This window comes from Lutra lutra, chromosome Y (assembly GCF_902655055.1).
Source record: "Lutra lutra chromosome Y, mLutLut1.2, whole genome shotgun sequence".
Taxonomy (NCBI): domain Eukaryota; kingdom Metazoa; phylum Chordata; class Mammalia; order Carnivora; family Mustelidae; genus Lutra; species Lutra lutra.
The window spans coordinates 476,344-497,656 of NC_062297.1; the positions used below are offsets into that span (position 1 = coordinate 476,344).

At 36.4% G+C, this 21,313-nt stretch overlaps 1 protein-coding gene across 4 annotated transcripts in view; it reads right to left on the reverse strand.

Annotated features, from left to right (window-relative positions):
* LOC125092594 (probable ubiquitin carboxyl-terminal hydrolase FAF-X) overlaps positions 1 to 21,313 on the reverse strand; it is a 168,259-nt gene that overhangs the window by 119,557 nt on the left and 27,389 nt on the right. For all 4 annotated transcript variants that reach the window (XM_047716957.1, XM_047716959.1, XM_047716956.1 and 1 more), the window contains 5 exons: positions 13,257 to 13,510; positions 5,276 to 5,421; positions 3,929 to 4,008; positions 2,500 to 2,612; positions 943 to 1,161 (listed from right to left, as the gene is read on the reverse strand). In XM_047716957.1, the coding sequence (XP_047572913.1) occupies positions 943 to 1,161; positions 2,500 to 2,612; positions 3,929 to 4,008; positions 5,276 to 5,421; positions 13,257 to 13,352 (654 nt within the window). In that variant the 5' untranslated portion in view covers positions 13,353 to 13,510. The remainder of the gene's footprint in view (positions 1 to 942; positions 1,162 to 2,499; positions 2,613 to 3,928; positions 4,009 to 5,275; positions 5,422 to 13,256; positions 13,511 to 21,313) is intronic.

Consider the following 21,313-nt stretch of genomic DNA (forward strand, 5'->3'; position numbering starts at 1 on the left):
CTTCTCTGGGCAAAATGAATATAGACTGAAAGATTACCTACATGACCTAAAACTCAGATACTAATCAACACTAAGATTTCCTCTTAAGAAATCAAAGCATTTTAAGAAATAATCTAATGAGGGGCACGTAGGCGGCTCAGTCAGTTAAGCATCTGCCTTAAGCTCAGATCATGATCTCTAGGTCCTGCAATCAAGTACCAGGGATACTTCCCTGCTCTGCAGAGAGTTGGCTTTTCCCTCTTCCCCTGCTCTCTCTCTTACAAATGAGTAAATAAAATGTTACTAAAAAATGCCTTAGGCTATGTCACAAAATAGTAAAAATTTTAAAAATCTGTTTACAGGGTGCCTGGGTGTCTTAGTTAAGTGTCTGCTTTCACTCAGGTCATGATCTCAGGGTCCTGGGTTCAAGCCCCATGTGGGGCTCACTGGTCAGCAGGGAGTCTACTTCTTCCTTTCCCTCTTCCCCTGCTTGTGCTCTGTCTCTCTCTCCACCCCCCAAATAAAATCCTAAAAAAAAAAAAAAAAAAAAAAAAATCTGTTTAAATGGCCTGTCATAAATGTATGTTTTTGCTATTAAATATACATGTAGGTGCAAAGTACAGTCCACGCTCTTGACGTAAAACAGTTATATTTTCTAAAGTAATTTCTAACACTGAACAAGCAAATACTGTATCTTGCTACTAGCAGAAAAATAACATAAAGTTCCAATATAACCATATTCATCAACTGATCAACACATAATAGCTTTGGTCAGGGATGAGTTTTGTGCTGCTGGCCCCTTATATGATGTTAATGAATCACTATATATATTAAATAATGTGTATTTTAAACAAACCCACATAAAAGAAAGTTATATACTGATCGCTATGTTAACGAAAGGATCATGTCACTAAAGTTTTATAACAAACACAAAACAGTATTTGATTTTGAAAAACAACACACTTTTGGTGATCGAGGATCTGAGGAACGAGCAAATAGTTCATCTTCAGGCAACTGAGCATTTGTAGAAACGGATTCACATGGACGTGTACCATTGTAGATATGGAATTTGCAATGAGGATTTAAGGCCACAGCAAGAAGATCTAGAAGTGGAAACCAGTCTTGGGACAACTTGGCCACACAAAGCTCCACTAGACGATGAGTATTGTTAATAATACACCTCTGTTATATGAAAAGGGACAAGGACAAGAGAAGTTATTTAAAAGAGGTAACACTAATTTCAAGTACAGAAACACTCTAATCTTGTTAATAATGCTGTCTTTCCATTTTTCTATACAGGTCATCTGAATTCTGCTTAACTTCACAAATATTATCATCAAAGTCATGTATCAGTAAAAATAAAATTAATAATTATTTACTTTATATTTGCATTGCACCTAATTTCAAAAGTGATGTGAGAAAGGCTGCAGATGAAGTATGCACCACTGGTTATCTTTCTATTCTGTGTCCACAGAGCAGACATGCAAATTATCATTTTTTCCTTTGGAATCTGTACTCTAGAGGCACTAATTCCACAATCTAAATGTTCAAAATCCTGTCAATTATCCAAGATTAGGAGACCTGGATTTAAATATCAATTCAAAAGTCAGATAATCTCCCAAATGTCTACCTTTAACACTAAAATGTTACATGTCAGATCAAAAAGTGTTAGGATCTATACCCCATACTCATTTGTGGGGAATGTCCTAGTTATATTTTCTAGGTTAAAGTCCACAGAACAATGTTGTTTGCTTTGTAACTCATTTCAGTTCTTTATTATACATAAGAACCAAGCTTTAGAGTTCAATGATTCAATTAAGATGTGTATTTTTTCACTTTCAAAATCTCTGGTTACAAGAATCTATGAATCTAAGAATCAGTGGCAGCTTGCACTATCTTTCATCTGTTTGTGTTGTCCTAGACTCAAGCTATTTCTTGACAGTAGTCAGATTTCCTGCAGCTGTTTAGTTGAAGACACCACTAATTTTAGAATACTTCAGATATTGACTTTCCTAATTATGAAAAACTGTAGTTTGAATTCATATCCAAAATTTATGGGATTAATGGTTTGTGGTTTAAATTTTCAAGCTTGTAAGATTTACATTTTCAAGCTTGTAATATTCCTTGGTTTTCATTTCTGCATTATGAATTTATCAGATACATCTATACTAAAATTATATCCTTTAGTGTCCTAATTATATTGGGAGTCCTCTATTTGCCATCCTGGGTATTTTTCTTTCTTAATGTTATGAAAAATAGTGCAATCTTACAATCAACAACATGGTACCTTTGATGAAATGTGTGATGTGCATAGTCACAGGCATTCAGGATTCTAGGACACAGATTAAACCAAAGTTTCAGGACTCAAAAATCTCAAATTCATTCTAAAAGACCAAGACTGTTCTTAAAAACCTTCAATTGTGTCAAATATGTATCATGAGACTTAATACATTATTACAATAATATTTTCCAAAAATAAATCCGTACTCATCATCAGGTAAATATGAGTCTCTAACTTACATGAATTTCAAATTTCCAGCCACTCACTGCCTCATCCATAAGAATTTTAGTGAAAGATACTGTTAACCCATCTCGAAAAAAACGCTGACATGCTTCACTTTTAATATCAAGACCTAAGAATAGATTTAAAAAATTACAATAAATTTAGCATAAAGAAAACATTTCCCTGACCAATTATTGAAATTTCTGTTCACTTTGTACCTTTAGGATTTAAAACATGCCTAGCTCATAGGTCCTTCACTTAACTTACAAATGTGCAAACTAACAAAAGAAACTTGAATCTTGAGAAACATTTGTTATAAATAACAAATATAAAATATTTTCATAATTTGCAGGATTAAAAGCAAAGCATTCTTTAAATGACTGTTGGATAATTGTTAGTTAATTAAATTATTAATTAATTGTTAGTTAATTAAATTATTTAATATTAATTAAATTATTAACACTGACAAAAACACAACACAGACTATATTAATAGACATTACAGATACCAAAGATGTTAAAAATCTGCCTACTGAATAATCTGGAAAAATAAATGGAATTGCCCTTTCATTTTAGCCTTCTGAGCCTTAAGCAAGTAGAGAATTTACAAAAATTAGCCATTTCCTACAGGAATTCAGCTGCATATAATGTTGGGCAGAACAAAGTCATCAATAAGTTTTTTAATATTAAAAATATTAAAAATATTTCATATTAAATATTAAAAATAAAAACACAAAATGTTTTTGTTTGAGCAGCAATGAAAAATACCATATTATTTATCAGTTGCCTTAAAAAAAAGGACCATATTTATTTAAGGCATTAAAAAAAAAAAATTTATGTAAGTCTCTAAAAAGCCTAAATGCAATCTTGACATTTTGTTACAAAGATATAATGTAATAGCAATTTTAACAAAAAAATTAAGACTTGTGTATCTTTTGGTTCACTGGCTAATCATTAAGTCATTCAAATGGCAAGTTTAAATAATCTTTACTGAAATTACTTGCAAATTAAGATATGCTTACATGCAAAAAAGATCAACTGGTAAATCTGGATTTGTATGGCCATTTAGAATTTTTAAATTATAAAATATGTTTTAATGTATTCTACATAATTTTAAAAAACTATTACACTTAAAAAATTATTTTAAACTTTTAATTAATAGCCCCTTCAAAAATATACAAACCAATAGGCCCTGCTCTGACAAATACTAACATATATGTAAAGTTCTGCATGAAATTTTAACAGACGTACTTAAAGTTTATCCGAAGGTATTTCTAACCTTTGCTCTAACAGAACCTTTTCCTAACAGAAAGTTTAGTGAGATAGTGTGGTCTAAGAATATACTATAATTAGAAAAAACTGCAACTTTATAAAAACAAAAGCCTTTAAGAACAACATGCAAGTATCTACTAGCATATATTATGGAAAACATAGTAACATCACTCACCTTTCTTACTAAGATCAATAGCAGCTTCTAAAAGCACTTCTAATTCCCCTTTTGGCAAAACTGGAACCACCCACCGAGGCCTAAAATTATTGTAAAATTTAAAAATGCTGTTATTATTTGAGCATGAATGCAATACTATAAATAACTTACCTACAAAATTAATTTTACTATGACTAAGTGAAAAAATCCTGACTATATTATACATTTACCATAAAATGAAAGAACTTGGCAAATTATTTGCTTTGTGAAACTAAGAATGAAATACTGTTTTCTACACACACACACACACACTTTTTTTTAAATTTTTTAAATATTCTGCTTAAGCAGAAATATACCAATGAAGGAGAATTCAATAAATAACTTTCACAGGCCCCTACAACTAAAAATAATCACTTATCAATTAAATAACCACTGTTAAGTCAGTAGGAAAAAATATTCTTTTGAGGTTCTGGTATCAGTAATATTTCTTTGAGTATTCTTCACAAAGACAATGAGACAAATGGCTTATTTCTCCTTCAATTCAACACAACATATACCAAGTTCTCTTGGAAATCACATGACTTGAAGAACCTCTAAGCCTTTGTATCATTCTACGTATACTCCCTACATCAAAAGCAATGCAAATGCCACCATACCCAGGCTAGGATTTTCCCTTGTATAATAAAAAACTCAAGTGCTTAAAGAATATATTCCAATGACTAATCCACTACTTCTCAGAAAGAACTGTATTCCACCTTTACAGAAAGACGACAAAAGACCTTTTACAAGAAAATCTATTAGATGTAAACTGATACTTTCTAGTGTTTTAGTTATAGGTTAGGCAAAAGCTGTCTTTTTAAAATTTCCTTGTCACTAAAGATTTAATATAACTTAGTCCTTCAGTCCTAATTATAAGCACACTTTAATAAATATCAAAAACTACCAAACTACAATCTTTTACAACAATATGTTATAAAAAATGGACATCCTATAAATAAGAAAGGTCATCGAACAAGTCTAGCAGTCAATATACCAAAAAGAAATGACACACAAAAGGAACTCCCTACCTACAGTTCTAGGAATGAAACACACCCATTAGGATGACAAAGCATCATTAATTTAAAATATTTATTCATATCATCTTTCAATTTTTAAAAATTCATACCAATACCTGCATTAAAAATGAATTACAAAGTATCTGACAATGACTTAAGTATTACAGCAATTAAGAAAATGGCAAAATTACTATTCTTACAATCCACTCTTTTTCTCATTCTTTAGCAGTGGCAATGCTGATTTAAAAACAAAACAAAACAAAACTGCTTTTTAGTTTATTAGCTCCATTAAAAAAAAATCAAAACAATTCACCTATTGATCATGTCATCCAACTTTGCCAAGTCAGTATGTGGAAATGCAGGTTCTTCGTCTTCGTGTTGTGGTGGAGCATCACCTTGACCTTGTTCATCCAGGGGAGTTGTTGGGGAATTCCCGTTGGAGGAGTCAGCTGATAAGGTCTTAAAAATTAAATACTCCAGATTTAAATTTCAGTGCTGTATACATATATATATAACATTTAGCAATTTAGTATCGATGTATATTTAGTGAAAACATTATACTTTAAAATCTTCCATACAGATCTATAAATATTTAATGAAGTTGATCACATTTCTCATCCTACATTTACTGTATTTTAAAAATTTAAGGCTTAAAGAGAAGGACATTTGATTAATTAATGAGTACATAGAACTACATGAACTGAATAGGTAATAATGAGAGAATGTTAGTTTTTATAATGGTTACTGCTAGTAAAACAGCTGTAATTAACTTTCTTAACTATGTATCTTTTTGGAAATGTCAGTGTAACTTCTGAGGGGAAGCCAGAGAGGTTATCAAACTTTTTTCTTCCTCTCTGTTAGAACAAGCTTTCTGAGAAAAGTGACCCGAAGACAATTAAGCAGTCCTTTGTAGAGGTCTACGTGCTGAAAAACTGAGGCATCAAATCAAAAGTCATGTGGAGTGAACAATTGTGAAAATGGATTCCCCAACCCTAGTCAAGCCTTCAGAAATCTGCAACGCTAGTGAAGATGCTGACAACAAAAGTAAAAAATGACTCAGATAAGCCATTCCCAAATTCTTAAGGCACATAAACCAGAAAAGACAAATATCCCAAATGTATAAGCATTTATATTAAAAGGACTGAAAACACAACTGAAAGACCAAGACAAACATATAACATGGCCATAAGCTATGTGAAATACAGATGCTTAAATAGAAGAATATAAAAGAGAAGATAGTAGGGGTACCTGGGTGGCTGAGTCAGTTAAGCATTTGGCCTCCGCTCAGGTCATGATCCCAGGGTCTCCCTCTCCCACTGTCCCTTCCCAATGCCCACTTGCTCTCTAAATAAATAAATAAAATCTTAAAAAAAAAGAGAGAGAGGGAGAAGTAAGAGGATAGGAGGAGACGTCTGATATCTGGTTCAGAATATAAAAATCTAAGAGCTGTCACTCCTTCCTAGGAAGTAATAAACTGAATCAATAACTCTTCACAGATCTGATGGGGAATTGAGGTCACATGGCAAACTGCTGCCCACAAAATCAGAAGAGAGATCAGAGGGACAGAGAGAATCAAATATTACCAGCAGAAAACCATGAGCAAAAACCTCCATACAAATAAGGAGCAAGACAGAAAAACCTAAACTGTACTTGATGAATTGCTTGGAAGCTGATGTGCCAACTCTGAGAGTTAAAAACAACAGAGGAACACTCATATTTTTGTAATTTTTACCTCCAGATCCTATCAAGTCAAGAGAGGATCATGGAAAAAGCTCCTAATTTCCAGGAGGAGATGCAAAGTAGCTTTTTTGAAATATGATACAGCACTCTGTTCTTCTTAATAAAGCCTACCCTCAAGAGAAGCTACTCTACCAGGTCCTAATCTAGGTTTTTATAAGAACCAAACTAGAAGAATGGAAATATGAAACTCTAGCCTGTAGAGACTTCTGTGTGGAGGAAAGTTAAATATTCAATTCCAGTCCTCTCTATGCATCCTCCCGCTCCATACTTACACAATATGAAAGGTTTATTTACAGCAGTTGCTTTTACTCAGTATATTATGTCCAAGTTTCAACAAAAAACCCAAGACACAGTACACGAAAATCAACAGAGTATGAAGAGACAGAGAAAACATGAAATTCTGATATGACCAGGATATTGAAGTTATCCAACCAAACATTTAACTAACTACAACTGATAAATGGTAGGGACTCTAACAGAAAAAGCAGATATGAAAACAACAAATGGGTCATGTAAGCAGAGATGAAATTCTAAGAAAGAATAAAAAAAGAAATGCTAGAGGTCAAAAACACTATACTATCAAAAAGTTGGTTTTTGGGGGGCTCTGATGCGCTCATTGGTAGGTAAGACACAGATGAGGACAGAAATCTGTAACATTAAACATATGTCAAGAGGAACTGCCAACACTACAAAGCAAAAAGTTAAAAAAAAAAAGAAAAAAGAAAAAAGAGTACTCAAGTATTGTAGAACAACTGCACACATGTAATATACACATAGTAAGGATACCAGATGGCAAGAAAGAGAGGAAGGAATATAGTAATTGAAAATGAGAATTTCCCTAAAATTAGTGTAAGGCACCAAAGCATGGACCAGGAAACTCAGAAAATGCCAAGCAGAAAAAGGTACACCTAAGCATATGGTATTCAAACTGCAGAAATTAAGTGCTAAAGACAAATCCTGCAAGAAACCATGGAGGGGAAAGAACACCTTATGTACATCTAACAAAGGACCAAGGATAAGAGCAAAATTGGACATTCCCTCAGAAACAAAGCAAAAAAAAAAAAAAAAAAAAAAAAAGAAAAGAAAAGAAAAGAAAAAAAAAGTGCAATGTATGCTCATGGATTGGAAGAACAAATAATATTAAAATGTTTATACTACCCAATCTATACATTTAATGCAATCCCTATCAAAATACCAAGAGCATTTTCCAGAGCTAGAACAAATAATTCTAAAATTTGTAATGGGACCACGTAAGCCTCTGAATAAGCAAAGCAATCCTGAAAAAGAAAAAGCTAATCTGTAAGCATCCTAATTGTGAGTTTCTAGCTGTGTGACAAAGCTATAGTCATCAAAACAGCATGGTACTGGCACAAAAACAGACACATAGATCAATGGAACAGAACAGAAAACCCAGAAATGAACCCACAACTATAAGGTCAACTAATCTTCAACAAAACAGGAAAGAATATCCAGTGGGAAAAAAGTGTCTTCAATAATGATTTTGAGAAGGGCGCCCGGGTGGTTCAGTGGGTTAAAGCCTCTGGCTTCTGCTCGGGTCATGATCCCAGGGTCCTGGGATCCAGCCCCGCATTGGGCTCTCTGCTCAGTGGGGAGCCTGCTTCCTTCTCTCTCTCAGCCCACTTGTGATCTCTGTCTAATAAATAAATAATGATGTTGGGAAAACCAATAGCAACATGAAGAATAAAAAATCTGGACTACATTCTTATACCATACACAAAATTAAATTTCAAAACAGACGAAAGACCTAAATGTGAAACAAGAAACCATAAAAATCCAAAAGAACACAGGCAGAAACCTGGATTCTTACTAGATACGTCTCTGGATGCAAGGGAAACAAAAGCAAAAATGAACTACTGGACTTCATCAAGATAAAAGGCTTTTGCACAGCAAAGGAACCAATCAGCAAAACTAAAAGGGAGCCTACAGAAAGGGAGAAGATATTTGCAAAAGACACAGCTGATACATTTTTAGTACCTGAAATATATAAATAACTTCTAAAACTCAATACCGAAAATGCGATTCAGTTAAACAGTGGGCAGAAGACATTAACAGGCACTTTTCCAAAGACGACACATGAAAAGATGCTCAACACCTTCATCATCAGGGAAATACAACTCAAAACCATGGTGAGATATCACCTAACACCTGTCTGAATGGCTAAAATCAAGGACGCATGAAACATCAGGTGTTGGTGAGGATGTGGACAATGGTGGGAATGTTGGTGGGAATGCAAATTGGTGCAGCCACTCTGGAAACAGTATGAAGGTTCCTCCAAAAGTTAAAAACAGAATTACCCTTTAAACCAGCAACTGCACTAACAAGTATTTACTTAGTAAAGCAGAAGTTAAGATGGTGAATAGTAGGGGGACCCTAAGTTTGCCTACAAAAATACTGATTCAAAGGGACATAGGTATCCCAAAGTTTATGGAACCATTATCGGTAATAGCTAAACTAGGGAAAGAGCCCCAGTGTCTGCTAACCAATGAAAGGATAAAGATGTCTTCCATACATACAAGAGAATATTAATTAGCCTTGAAAAAGGATGAAATCTGCCGTTTGCAAGGACATGGATATAGCTAGAAAGTATAATGCTAAGTGAAATAAGTCAAAGACAAATACCATATAATTTGACTCATATGTGGAATTTAAGAAACAAAACAGATGAACAAAAGAAAAACGACACAATACAAAAAACACACTCAAACTATAAGAGATTCTTAAGTTTAGAGAAAAAGGGTAAATGGAAAGGGTAAATGGAAAAAGGGTAAATGGTAAATGGGAGATGGGCTAAATGGGTTACAGGTATTAATGAGGGTACCTGTGATAAGCATCTGGTGTCATATGCAACTGATGAATCACTAAATTCTACTCCTGAAACCAATATTATACTGTGTTAGCTAGAATTTAAATAGACTGAAAACTTAAAAACAAACCAAACAAAATAAAAAATTAAAAAAAAAAAACAACAACACTCAAACAAAACACACAAAGACTGAATGGATCACGACGCATGGGTTTCTCGGTTGGTTAATCGGCTGCCTTCAGCTCAGGTCATGATCCCAGCCAGGGTCTTGGGATTGAATCCCAGCATCAGGCTCTCTGCTCAGTGGGGAGTCGTCTTCTCCCTCAGTCTGCTGCTTTCCCTGCTTTGGAAGACAGTTTGGCAATTTCTTACAAAACTAAATATACACTAATATACAATCCAGCAATCGTACCCCTCGGTATTCATTCAAATGAGTTGAAAACATTTCCACAAAGAGACCTGCACATGGATGAATATTTACTTTATTCATAACTGCCAAAACTTGGAAGCAACTGAGATGTCCTTCAGAAAGTGAACAGATAAAATATGTTACATCCAGACAATGGAATGTTATTCAGTGATTAAAAACAACCAACAAACAAAAAAGACACAAAAGCAACTAAAGCCATGACAAGACACAGAGGAACTTTAAGTGCCTAATATTAAGTGAAATAAGTAGTTTTGAAAAATTTATACTCCATATGATTTCAAATATCTGACATTTTGGAAAAGGCAAAACTGGATAGGCAGGTAATTAACTGCCAAGGATTCAGGGGAAGAAAGAATGAAAAGGAAGAGCATATTTTAGAGCAGGGAAAGTATTATATGATACCATAATGGTATATTTGTATCATTAAACACTTGTCAAACCCCAAAGAATGTAAAAGGAGGATGTGAACCATAATATAAACTATGAAGTTTCAGTGATAACAACATGTCATTGTAGTTTTGTCAATTTAGCCAACACCACTCTGGTGGAAAAGGCTAACATACATAGGGGTATTAGCAGGATGGTGGCAAAGGAGATACAGGAACCCTGTACTTTCTGCTCAATTCTGCTGTGAACCTAAAAAGCCTCTTTATATAGAAAAAAGTAGGAGTGCTTAGGTGGCTCAGTGGGTTAAAGCCTCTGCCTTCAGCTCAGGTCATGATCTCAGGGTCCTGAGATCGAGCCCCGCATCGGGCTCTCTGCTTGGCAGGGAGCCTGCTTCCTCCTCTCTCTGCCTGCCTCTCTGTCTACTTGTGATCTCTCTGTCAAATAAATAAATAAAATCTCAAAAAAAAAAAAAAAAAAGAAAAAAGTATCAGTGGACAACTTAAAAAGGCAGGGTTCAAGGCAATTTATGAAAGACACACAATAAAAAAAGGAGCAATAAAAATGAGTGCTTTAAAAAGAGTAAGAAAAGACAATACATGTAATAACCCTGCTCCTTCCCCCAAGATAATGCAGCATTTATACGAATACATAACAGGCAAGATAGATTTTTAACACAAGAATTATTAGTAGAGATTAAAGATATCTCTGCATAAGGATTAATGGGCCAACCATCCAACCCCAAGTCACTATTTTCAGTTTGCATGCATCTTATGGGTTCAAAATATATCTCACTAAAATCCACAGAACAGGACCGCTTAGGTAGTCACCAGCACAGTCAGCTGGGCATCGGACTCCTAATTTCATTTCAGCTCAAGGTCCTAGATCAAGCCCTGTGTTGGGTTCTGCACTGGCCTAGGAGTTGGCATGAAGATTCTCTCTCTCCCTCTGCCCCTATAGACACATGTGCACAGGCACTCTTTCGCAAATAGTGTTTAAAATTAAATTAAATTGATAGAACAAAAAAATGAAATGGACAGATCCACATCCCAAGTAGTTTAACACACCTCTCAACTACTAGAAAACAAGCAAATTTAGAACAAAACAAAAATGAAACAAGGCCATAGTGAACATCTGAAAGGCATAATAAGCAAACTGGAAATAACTGACATTAAATGCAACAGTAAAACATACAAATTGCTTCAAATTCTCATATATTCAAAATTACTATATGCTGGACAACAGATCAATCCTCAATAAATTCCCAAAGAGTGGCATCAAAGAATATACTCTCTAACCACAAAGGGATTAAGCTATAACTCAATGACAAAAAGGTTAACCAGAAAACCTCCAAATGCTTTAATGGGAAGCACTAAATTTCTGAAAATATTCTTACATTAAATATCACCACACAAATTTTTAAATGTGTTAAGCAAAACACATCAGATGTGAATGCATTAAAAGCTGTAGGACGTAGTCTGGCAAAATTTATGATTTAAAATGCATGTTTTGGAAAATATAAAAACAAGGAAAAGCTAAACATTCATCTAAATTTCTGTATCATGAAACTAAAAAATGAATATCAATGGAACACAAAGAAAGCAAAAGGAAAGAACTAATGAAGATTAAAGATTCATTTAGAAGTGTAAACAAAAAACCAAAGCTAACTGCAAAATGTTACTCTGTGAAGTTTAAAGAAACTAATCCCCCTAGAAAAACTGAGCAAGAAAAAAATATATATTAGCACTTTCAGAAATAAAGGATTAATGTTATATAAACCCTTCATTAATATTTCATTAATCATATACAGATTCTTTCAGAAAAAAGGAAAATTAATTATTTCCATGTAGGCCAGAACTAAGCTTTGATACCAAAACCTGGGTTGGGCCTTTTACAAACATTGGTTTACTTACTGTCAATTAACCTACAGAAACTGCTAGTTCACAGATCTCTAACTCAGATGCCCTCAGGGACAGAAAGGTTATAATAAATAAGGTAGGCCTTTGAGTTGTGAGGTCTTTGCAGTACAACTTTGACTTTTTCTGCTATTTCTAGAGATAAGAACAGAGACATTGTGGTGATGAGAAGTATGTGAATGACTGAATTGCTACTGACTACCGACGCTGAGTGACCAGAGGGTATGGTGGGGATATGATTTCCCATCTAAAATTGGGGACTGTCATGCAATTGTAACTAACTGCTGTAAAGTGGGAATGTAGGTCTAATATGAAAAATCTGGAGATGCCAAAAAGCCAGATTTTTAATTGAAATACTTTGATTTTTAAATTGTTGGCAACTAAAGAGAAAACATTTTAAACGTTGTCAACCAAACCAACCTGGGGGCAGCTGTGGTCCCTATACCACCATATATCCCTGTGGGAGAGTCGCACAATGGGGACCCTGGCTGGTCTGGTCTGCCATTCATGAAGGCTGAGAGCTGTTGCAAATACGGGTGGGGCATGCGTCCAGCATCATGGCTCCCAAAGGCTGGAAGGATAGGGTCCTCAAATCTCTGACAGACTCAGGCTGTGGGTGGTTCATATATGCTATAATAAATGCAGCTTACAATACTTAAAAATAACTACCTACTTGCCTAATGAAAATAAAAACACAGAAACTAAGGCACAGATATTTTAGCCATAGCGATAAGGTTAGTATGGTATAAAGAGCTGACTTAAATCTATGCTTATAACAAACTGTTATAAAATAACTAAATTCTTTTATCCTCAGAGTCTTATATTAAAAAAATAAAAGGAACGTTTTTAAGCAGGTATGACAGGTTTCCTATAAGTCTCAGTGACTCTTCTTAAATATAACTTAAAATGACAATTAGCTTCCATGACTGTAAATTATTCAAGACATCTACATCATTGTTTAGTAACTAATGGCACCCAAAACAGTCTTAACATGTCCTACCTGATTCTGTTGGAAGAGGGGCTGAGATTGTCCATCAGGAGCCTGGCCTTGGCTGTCATTCCTTCCTATTGGAGAGCCACGAGTTGTGGCTGTCATACTTGACACAGAACAGATCTTTGCTATTTTGTTTGCTTATGTAGTGGTTGGAACAGAAGAAATTATAGTCCACTTAAAGGAGATAAAGTACCAGCATATGTCAGTCTTAAAAATTTCCAATTCAAGGACAGACCATCTTGCACAGACCATCTCATAACCTAAAAGTAAAAGGAAAAAAAGGCATATTTGTTTTAAATATTAAAAAGACAATTAATCATTCCAATTTTAATGTGTATGGTGGTAACACCATCACTCTCTATAGTCTTTAACAAAGACAAGTGAAAATGTAAATTCTTATTAATACTGTTACTCAACCTACTAAATACCTATTGTTATAGCAGTACTTATAACAAGAAAACATAAAAAGTATAGTCTAAATGTTATATATAGTACTCCAGAAAAAAATATAAGTTTCTTAGTTGTCATACTTGTCTTACCAAAGAATCTAAAAATGCTTATCAATTGCTGCCTTAAAAATACTGTGAAAATATGTGTATATATTCAAAAACAAGCAGCAGAGTACTTTGTTTAAAAAGGAGGGGACTCCAAAGAATAGGTACATATGTAAATGCATTCACAATCCTTCCATATATGACTGCCATAAGATACGCACTGCATAAAACAAGTGCTGCCACATTAAGTACCTCCTCTACTTTTTGCCAACCATATAAACATGCTTTATATGAAGTAGATGACTTTCAAAACTTAGGGAAGCCCCCATCATCCTCTATTTGAGTTCTGTCACTAGCAAAACTATTCAAATAATTTTTTCATTCAACGCAAAAAAGTGAGCTGTCAATTTCATTTCATTCATCACTATTTCAAGTTTATTCTCTTTTTTGTTTTGTTCTTTTACTGGGGCTCCTGATCCCAGTGTATAGGTCTTCTGTCTCTAATCTTAATGCTCTCAAGTTCTTTCTGGGTCTTTTTTTTTTTTTTTTTTTTTAGATTTTATTTATTTATTTGACAGACAGAGATCACAAGTAGGCAGAGAGGCAGGCAGACAGAGAGGAAGGGAAGCAGGCTCCCTGATGAGCGGAGAGCCCAATGCGGGACTTGATCCCAAGACCCTGGGATCACGACCTGACCGAAGGCAGAGGCTTTAAGCCACTGAGCCACCCAGGCGCCCCTCTTTCTGGGTCTTTATTCTGAGCCTAAAAATATGCCTAAATCTCCCCTATCAAAAGCCATTAATATCTGTCCTCCAGAAATTTCTTGAAAGACATTTATGGTCATTCCTTTTTCTCACTTGATTCATGTTCGAAAATGCTTTTGTAAGATGGACTTAGAAGAGGACCACAGATGGACTTGGAAATAAACCAATTCCTCTAAGACTACATGCAAAGTTTTCTGCGTAAGTACTCTCTGTGGGGAAGGGTAAAAGGGATGATGGATGATCCAGGATCAAGACGCTGTTCATCACTATATGACTCTGCAGGTTACAGATACTTTGTCACATTTGTTCTATGAATTAGAAATCTGAGACTCTAAGAGGCTAAGTGAGTTGGCCAAAGCACAGGTAAGAAAAGTATACAAGTCTAGATACAATTAATCCTTTCTTTTTGGAGAGGGGAGTGGTGGGGGAGGAGGGTGTATTTTTCTACTTAAATTTTTCTTCATAAGCTTTTACTTTGCTTTGACTTCCTTTTGACATTTGAGATTATTTGAGCTAAAATATCTTAAAATTGTATTCCGCTGTCATCTTCAGTCTGCTCATTTTCCTTTACCTGGAGATACATAGTTATGTAACCCACAGAAAGACTAATTTTTTTTTTTAAGATTTTATTTATTTATTTGACAGACAGAGATCACAAGTAGGCAGAGAGGCAGACAGAGAGAGAGGTGGAAGCAGGCTCCCCGCAGAGCAGAGAGCCCGATGTGGGGCTCGATCCCAGGACACCGGGACCATGACCTGAGCCGAAGGCAGAGGCTTTAACCCACTGAGCCACCTAGGTGCCCCTAAGTAATTTTCAATAAAAGGCTGTTAGCAGACTAAGCAGAAACAAAACAGCAGTGCAATCTCCCTATCCTCAAGTAAAATTCTCTCTCTGCCATATCACAGAACAATCTTTTACCTCTGACAAAGCACTCCTTACTTATACACTATTTTTTCTCTTCTTACAGTTCCACTTCTCTGCAGCTTTTTCTTTCTTTTTTTCTTTCCCTGTTAACATGCTCCACTTCCAGCAATTCATCAGTGCTGAGCAAATTTCCGCCACAGGATATATCAAGTTTTAGGTTATAAACTTTATCCTGGTTTTTGTTTTATCACTCACATTCATCTCTATTTTCTCTTTCCCCTTTTGAGATTATCCTTTTTTCTGACAGTGTGATTATAATGTGCTTTTGCGTAGATCTGTATTGGAATGTTGCTTAGATCATGATGGATTTCCATCCTTACTGTTTTCCGTCAATGTCCTCTACTAACTACTTAAAGCTACAAAACTGGGTAATTTCCCCCTTGTGAAACTTCTCTAGTGTTTTCCATGGGTTAAATATGGTAGGGCAGTAATGGCATATGACAGCATGGCATGGGTTTTTCAGTCTATTCACCAGGCACCCACTGGCAGCCTAGGATAAATCTGTTAGATTTTATATGAAATGGAATTCTTTGTTGATATTCTGACTTTTCCTTAGTTGCCTATGAGGGCTAAGGGCCATCCCGATGGCACACTTTAGCATGAGCAATAATTTTGAGTGAAAAGCAATCAAGAAACCCTAGCACATTAAATAAAAAGCTCTTTATCTCCCCCCTCAACTGCCTGCTTGTACCAGAAAGAGAGTATTTAAGGAGATTCTTTTTTAGGTAAGAAATTTATGTAATAGGACAGCCTTTGTTTTATAAACACGTCTTCCTACCTGTCCACTAATGATCCTTCTCCTCTTTTTACCTTCAGAGCATTGCTTCTCTCAGGTCCCGTAATCCCAAATCTGTCTCACAGTTTGAAAAATGTTTCAACAACAAGTTTAAAATTGAACTCTTCAGAGTGTGCTTTCTGGACTATATTTCTTTGATATAGTCGTATTTCTCTCTATGTCCTATGATTTTGTTATTTTTACTGAGATTTAGGCAATAAAAAACAATAACAACAAAACCCACACCTGACATACTGGATGATAATTATCTGAATAGGCCTCCTCCTAGTATACCCAGGTTATTGTAGGAAACACAGGCCATCCTTAGCAAAGGGCCATTCCTGCCGTAGAAGGCCCCGAAGGAGGGCGCTGGAGTCCCTTGCCTACCCTACTATATCCTATGGTATATGGCACCCAATGTGGGGCTTTGATTCTAGAGTCTCAAAGGAACTCTGAGCCTTGGTGCAAACTTGGTGAGTACTTTCCTCTTCCTTTCCTCTCAATTCAGGGGCCCTTCAAGGAGCATGGTCTTATTGAACACCTTTATATGGATTGCTGTAATTCTCTGGCTTATAGGTCATGGATACTCTACAGAAAGGAGAAACCTACCTTTTGGGTGGAAGTTACTATGCTGGCTGGAATGGAAAGAAGACTCAGAAACTTGATACTTCTCTATTCCTGTCCTTATACAAAGTTGTCTGTCCTGGGCATGGGACAGTCACCAATGTCACCAGGATGGCTGCCAATCGTAAGTCTCCCTTGTGAGGTTTTCTCCTGACTGATTTAATGTGATCCCCTTCATGTCTCTAGTCTAGCTGCTTCTGGCCACTGGATCTTCACTGGGAGCTGGTTGAAACCAGTACCTGATTGAATTAAATCCCAACCATGGGCCACTTCTTAGGGAAGCTGGCTGTAAAGATGTTCTGGAATGTCGCTTAGATGATGATGGATTTCTACCTGTAATGCTTTCCGACAGTGTCCTCTACTAACTACTTAAAGTTACAAAGTTGGGTAATTTCCCCCATCGGAAGCCTAGGATGTTATGGGGTAGGGGAGGGATTCCGGCATTCCTCCTATGGGGTCTTTTACAGCAGGAATGCCTTAAGAGGAAAGCAGGATTGTGATCAACAGCAATTTCTTCTTCGAGGGACGCTCTGCTTGCTTTTGACACAATGGAACCTCTGATATATTCTGCATGGGATGCCACCCAGCAGTTGGAGGGTGAGGGATTTGGTAATGGACCTTCTATACTATTCTGTGAGCATGGCCTCAGTAGGGTTCTTCTTCAGTTCCCAAGGACTCTACCTTGGGGTGCCTTTTAACCCACTGGAAACAATTTTGATTGCAAAACTTAGGAAAGGACTAAGCTCCTGTAACTGCATGGCCTCAGCAGAATCTGTGAGAATTTTTCTGCAGTAATCAGAGCAAAATGTATTTACCTGAATGTGTCTGCTTAGTAAACTCCCTCCTGCCATACTGGATAATAATTATCTAAATAGGCCTTCTCCTTGTAAACCCAGGTTGCTGGAGGAAACACGGGCCTTCTCTAGCAAAGGGGACTCTGACTCTCTCTGTTACTGTTCCTCCTCCAAATAGATGAGAAGGCTTCTCCCTCACTCATTTCCTGGGTTAATGGCTATAACTGGAGCCAACTGTGATTGGTCTACCTCTGGATGGGGACTTAAGGAATATTCTCAAGCAACTGCAAAAATCCCCTTTCAGGGAAATTCCCTGTCTTCTCTGGGCTGACATGGACTGCTTATTCCCCCCTGTAAGTGGGAAAACATGGCATCTGCTCCTTCATCTTCTCCCCACCCCCTTCTCTTGTTTCTGTACCACTGTGGGTGCATCCTGTCCAACTGGCTTCTAGACCATCCTTGGTGCCTCAGGCACCATGGTTCCTTCTCTCTTCACTGTCGAGGAGCAAGAAGAGTACCCTCTGGACCTACTACCACCCATTCTAGATGTGTCAGGTAAAAACTGACAGTGGGGAAGATCCAGGAAGAACACAATTCAGTATTTAAACTACATTAAGTCTGTTGGTTCAATTAAGATAGACATGTCTTTTAAGTTACCAGCACAAAGTATGAAACTTTTATTCTACTGAGGTTTGGTGAAGGTGAAATAAGCTCATATTTTCTTTCTTGCAATCTATTAGGAAAAGATGTCTAAATTGATAGTTAATTTTCTATCTCGCCAAACTTTTCACAGGTAATTGTTAAGATAGATTTCAAAGTCTTTGGTAAACTGAAACTTTAAAGTTTTGATTGGATGATAAGCAGAATTAAGTTTGCTGGGTATCTGGGTCTTTTCCAAATAGGATAAAATGCTAAGTCATTGATTACTGGTTTGTACTTTTGCCTTCTTATTGAAAAGAAACTAAGGATATTTAAATCTCTTGCTAAATATGTTTTGTGCTTAACTGATTCATAAATTTGCCATCTAGAGATTTCTGGTATAACAGTTCAAAACTGGGCACTTACTTAGTCTTCCCTGGAGACTAAAGTTTCTAACAGCGCAAAATTCTGCTAAATGTAATTAAGACTGATGGAAATAAGGGAAACAACTCTGTATGTAGAAAAGTAGAAGACATGTGAGAAAGATTTAAGGAATGGAAATGTATTTTTGTTGAAGGTAGAGAGAGGTAATTTTGTCCTAAATAATCTGGCTGTTTGGAAAGAAATGGCTTGGGATAAAATCTGAATGCAAAGGAAAGTTGTAGAAGGTCTGTGAAGGGATATCTTTGGGATTTTAGATGTGGTCAGGACAGACTGAAGATTAAAATAAATGCACTTTAAAGTACATTGCTGTTAGACTGAAAGTCTGCTCTCTGTTCAAAAATGTTGGGTCGGTGGCTCTGGGAATGCAGGAGGAACAACAGAAATGACCGCCGGGGCGCCATCTTCCAGCATCTAACCCCCCACTCTGTCCTCAACCCTTGACTCTCCCACCAAAAGGATGTATGCCCAGGTCACATCTTCATAGTTAACCCTATACCTGTGTAGGCAACAGAAGTATCAGGACCCCCCACCCCAAACCCTCCAATCACCAAATACCCTGCCATATATGAATGTGAGCCCATGCCCTACCTTAGCCCCATAAAAGACCCCCGCCGACTCCCTCCCAAGGCGACTTCCTTGAGTTCCTTGACTCCCCCTTCCGGAGTCCCAGAACCTCGCCGGAGGGTGCCCACCTCCTCCCAGCATGACTTTCCTGGCTTCCCTTCTCCTGAGCCCTGAAACTTCGCCAGAGAGTGACTTTAATAAATCTTGCCTTGTGCCTACCTCCCCTGGTGTTGTGTTTACCTTGCCTGCTAAACTTTACAAAAAACACAAAGTTTTTCTAAATTGTGGGTCTGCTCTTGATAAGAAAACGTAAACAGCTGTTATCTTCTTAGCCTGGAAAAACCAGTTTCTATGTTTTGCCTTTATTGGGTCTTAAACATCCCTAATCTTATTTAGGCATGTACTTTGACTAAGCCACCCAGGTGTCCCCTTGGCATGTACTTTTAAACTTTCTAAGGTTTCAACAAACCTCCCTAAGATTTAAATCATGAACAAAGTCTTGTTGACTCATTAGGCTTATTCTGGTATGTTACATTCTGGTTTAAGGTATCCCTCAATATTCTGGGTACTGAAGTGGTGTGTATCACAGAAATAACTAAGCTTCCTTGTCAATTGCATCATAATGAACTCTCATAGAAAACCATTAACGATGTCCACTTCTGAGTTTTTTATCATTTATAATTGTTCTTATTCTCTTGCAAAATGAGTTTCATTTCAAGGAGGTTCATAAAAAGGCCTTTTAGGGCAAATACAAGTATTCGATTATCTTTAAAATCAAAACTGAAATGGGTAAGAATATCCAGAACTAAATAAAAGCTGCATTCAGACTGAACGAGAATTAGTAATATGGTACTAAATGAGAATTAGTAATATGGTACTAAATGAACTAAAAAAATGATTTTTTGTGACTCTTCTTTGAAACACTGCTGGTTCTCCAATGTTTACTCTCCAGATTAAGGAAACTTTCTCTTAAGATATCTGTGACTTTATAGAAAGGTGAAAAAAGGGGCGCCTGGGTGGCTCAGTGGGTTAGGCTTCTGCTTTTGGCTCGGGTCGTGATCTTAGGGTCCTGGGATCGAGCCCCGCATTGGGCTCGGCGGAGAGACTGCTTCCCCCTCTCTCTCTGCCTGCCTCTCTGCCTACTTGTGATCTCTGACTGTCTAGTAAATGAATAAGATCTTAAAAAAAAAAAAAAGGTGAAAAAGTATTCATTTGTAAACAAATTGAAGCATTTTACTTTTCTCTCTACCTGAAACCTCTGAAATTCAAAAGGTCTCAGTAATTCTTTCCTCCATGGCAATCATAATCATTTGTATAAGATCAATAAGAATCTTCTCTTCTTGTAATAGGATACATCATCAAAAATGGTTATTTTACCAAGGCTTTGACTGGAATGCCACATTTGAGAGAGACATACATAGACTCAGATATGACCAGATAGCTTTGAGGACCTACAACTGACTTTACGGAATCTGGAGCTATAAGGTCCCTCGAACTGTTCGTCTGATACCTTCCTTAGAGAGTCCCCAGCAACCTTACCAGTAAAGATTAAATAATGTCACTTCCTGGCAGGTGTGGGAAGCTCAGGATATATTCGGAACCTTGTGAAACAGAATCTGCCCACTCTATAGTTACTGAATGCATGTCTGATGGCAAGTACTTGGCTTGGCTTTTGGTCTGGAGAGGCTACTAGAAGTTCAACCTACAGATTCCTTATAAAAAGTTTCAGCAAAGCAGATTTTTTAAAAGATCAACAATCAATCATTATTCTAGATGAGGTTTTTCTTAAGAGAAATTAGTCTCTATTTGGCTATCTTTAGAAATTAGGATTGTTTCAGACAGAAAAATTATGTTTCAATAATCCACCTTTGTGGATGTTAAATTCTAGTTCTGACTGTCTCTGAATGTTGTTTCCCTAAGCAAGACAACATGAAGTAAACTTCAGAGAAATTACAATAGGTCATATACAGGCAATCTTGCTTGCTATTCTGTGGGGATAACAACAGGACGTCATGGTCATATGATTATTAGAACAACTAG